Genomic DNA, 3,060 nt, shown 5'->3' with positions numbered 1-3,060 from the left:
AAAAAACAAGATAATCTATATATCTTTTTAAAAATAATCCTCATATAGTCAAGTTTAATCCTCTCATGCATCTATATATAGCACCACTTTGAACACCTGCTAAAGCTTTGATGGCTGAAACAACTTCCTTCTTCTCTTTGTTTAATTTCAGAAAATTTGATAGCTGAAAAACCAAAACTATAGATAGAAAACATTTTGCTAAAGAACAGCGCTATAAATTAACTGAAAACATTCCCATAATATTGAGATAGATTATGTAACACTGTCTATATGAGGACCTAGGCAATTTACACTTCTTTTCTTGCATCGATGGATCTCTTTCCGATCAAAGCATCAGTAGAACTAACCAAATTAATTCATGACCTACACAAGAAGAAAGGTGAAAGAAAAGAAGGGGAGAGAGAGAGAAAAAAAAAAAGAAGGCCAACAACACCCTCTTTAGAACAATTCAGGAGCATCGTCTAGTGCCATGTCAAGAAGGCTCAACTGCCCGTGCCCAACGCTCTCATCAAGCAACCATGATTCAAAAAAAGAGAAGGGCTCGTGAGCCTCCAAAACCGGCTTGCTCTCCTCCCCCAGAAGGCTGGTCTCAGATCCCTCCGTCGACGAGGAGTTGAGCCCGAATAACGACTCCAGTGGCTCCGGCGACGGGATGCAGTCGGCGGCGCTTGGCGTCGTCCCCTGGCTGGAAGCTGTCTCAGTCTTTACCGATCCTGAATTAGCCTGGCAAGCACCGGGCCTTGCTGAATTCCTTATCCAGCCCTCCAGGAGCCGAGATATGTTCTCGGTGCTCGATGCGTAGGTCGACGGTGTGGTACTGCTCCAGTTGTTGTAGCAATTGGAGGAGGCCTTGGAGTCAGATAGGCTATTGAGCTTCTCCACAGACAGGGCTTCACAAAGAGCTTGCTTTGCAGTTTTGATATCAGTTTGGAGCCTCCTCTCCCACTGGCCTTTGGAGATGGATTTATGGCTTGCGACACCACTGCTTGTCTGGCCTTCAACACCGGTTCCAAGCTTTTTGAGCTTCTTCTTCAGATGGGTGTTCCAGTAGTTCTTGATGTCGTTATCCGTTCTCTCCGGGAGATAAGAAGCTATGGCTGCCCACCTGCATTCAATAATGCTAACATAAGTACTGAATCCAGAGTATATCACATCCCAAAACAAAAATTGAGGACTAAATCCATCTCGCATATCAGATCTTAGTGTTTTTTTTTTTAGCCTTTACCTATTGCCTAAAAGAGCTTGGAGGTGGATGATGAGCTTCTCCTCCTGATCGGTGAAGTTGCCACGCTTGATCCCTGGCCTAAGGTAGTTTGTCCATCTAAGCCTACAGCTCTTGCTGCATCTCATTAGGCCTGGAAGACAGAAGAAGATATCAGTATCATAAGAAAATAAACCAGCTACCTAAAACTCCAAATATAAATCTCTATTCTCACCAAAACAATTTTTCTATATCTCATAGATCTATAACAACATATACATGATGATCCGACCAAAAGAAACATTAAAAAAAAAAAAAAGGAGAGGAAGCTCGCTACATATAGCTTAATTCAGAAAAATAAAAACTTTTTTAATTAGAAAGAAGCCTATGTGATACTATTTTGAGAAAGATATCCTTTTGTGTCTGAGAGTAGCATGTCAGAGAAAGGTTCAAGAGATATGTAGGAAAAAAAAGGATCACCGGTGTTGGTAGGAACAGCCCTCCAGTTCCCAGGGCCATGTTCTTGGATGTAGGAGACTAAGATGATGTCCTCTTCTGGAGTCCAAGGGCCCTTCTTCACACCAACTTTGTCACAACAAGGTGGTCTCCCCATGTCACCCTCCTCCTATTTTCTCTTCCCCTTTGGGCAGAAAGAGAGAAAGAGATGTCTTCTATATATGATGGGTGTTTTCTCCTAACTCTTGGAAGGCACGGACAAGGGTCCAAGAACACTGGTTTCCACTCGCATATATACACAAGAGACCTAGGGGGAGGATGAGCCCAGGATTCGCTGACCCTAATGGAAGGCAAGGTGGAGACTTTGGATGCAGGAAAGAGTCAAAGAAGACAGCAAGCAGCATTTACTCAGAGCGCTCTCAAAAGTCAGCTTGATGGAGTGGAAGGGCCCTCCCTTCCGCCTCACAGAATCGCGTGCATTCAATGCCGTTGCACCGGGAAAGCCGCTATACGAACTTTTCTGGGTTACGAGTGCCGGGTCTTAAACCTATAGTCGCTATTATTCGCGGGGCAAAGGTAGAATTTAATTTGAACATAGAAAGGGCTTCTTATGGCTTGGTTCGCTTTTTTAGTTGCTTTCTTGTTTTTTTTTTTTTTTTTTCGTCCTAACGGGTGCAAATTTTTAAATCTCTAATAATTAAATCTTCATTAGATCCCATTAGATTTAAATTGATTGATGAAATATAGATCCCAACTAACAAGAAATAATCTATCATCTCTAAATTACTTATATGATAAAAAATCATGTGACTTAAAAGACATCCAGCATATGCATCAAATTGTCCAAAACTTGAATAATTTTAATAATATAAATAATATAAATTTTTTGACCACTTGATGTATTGATTAAGGATCTCTAAATTTAGTATTTAAATATTTTAAATGTAGTAAATATTTCAATGATTTAGATCATCAATATAGGACTTCTATCATCTGACTTGATATGAATAGATCGCTTTAGTGTAGCAAAGTCTCTTTTTTTCTAATTGCATACACAATGATTTGCATCATCTTTTGACTTGGTATAGTTAGCTCTATAGATGTTTTATGAGTAATTTATTCATATTCAATAGTAAAGTGGTGAATAAAGCATAATGATGCGAAATAATTTGACTTGAAAGAGAAAGAAATCCCACTACAAGTTTTCATCAAGATGGTGAAAAATGTGTGTGTGTGCACACGTACATACACACACAAATATATACTAATCTCTCTTTTTAGTTGACATGGATGAATTAAATCATTTAATTAGAAATATTCATGGAAGTTAAAAATAAAATATTTAATAATTAACTAGAAAGATTAGCCGAAGAATCCTATAATATAGATTTAGTGGGTCCGTC

At 39.3% G+C, this 3,060-nt stretch overlaps 1 protein-coding gene across 1 annotated transcript; it reads right to left on the bottom strand.

Annotated features, from left to right (window-relative positions):
• Nucleotides 1-218: 218 nt before the first annotated feature.
• Nucleotides 219-1,939, bottom strand: LOC105048799 (myb-related protein 306). Its single transcript, XM_010928247.3, has 3 exons — nucleotides 1,682-1,939; nucleotides 1,226-1,355; nucleotides 219-1,105 (listed from the first exon to the last, which is right to left on the bottom strand). Exons 1-3 carry the CDS (start codon nucleotides 1,812-1,814, stop codon nucleotides 439-441), a joined length of 930 nt encoding a protein of 309 aa, XP_010926549.2. The 5' UTR covers nucleotides 1,815-1,939; the 3' UTR covers nucleotides 219-438.
• Nucleotides 1,940-3,060: the final 1,121 nt, after the last annotated feature.

This window comes from Elaeis guineensis, chromosome 7 (genome assembly GCF_000442705.2).
Source record: "Elaeis guineensis isolate ETL-2024a chromosome 7, EG11, whole genome shotgun sequence".
Classification (NCBI taxonomy): domain Eukaryota; kingdom Viridiplantae; phylum Streptophyta; class Magnoliopsida; order Arecales; family Arecaceae; genus Elaeis; species Elaeis guineensis.
This window is presented reverse-complemented; position numbering and strand designations above follow the sequence as displayed.

Bases quoted from the DNA above. Each gene is read 5' to 3' on its own strand.
- LOC105048799 (XM_010928247.3), bottom strand. From the start codon at position 1,814: ATGGGGAGACCACCTTGTTGTGACAAAGTTGGTGTGAAGAAGGGCCCT. The intron at 1,356-1,681 runs GTGATCCTTTTT...TCTGTCTTCCAG, and splicing joins GGCTGTTCCTACCAACACCG to GCCTAATGAGATGCAGCAAG. The intron at 1,106-1,225 runs GTAAAGGCTAAA...TATTGAATGCAG, and splicing joins CAAGCTCTTTTAGGCAATAG to GTGGGCAGCCATAGCTTCTT.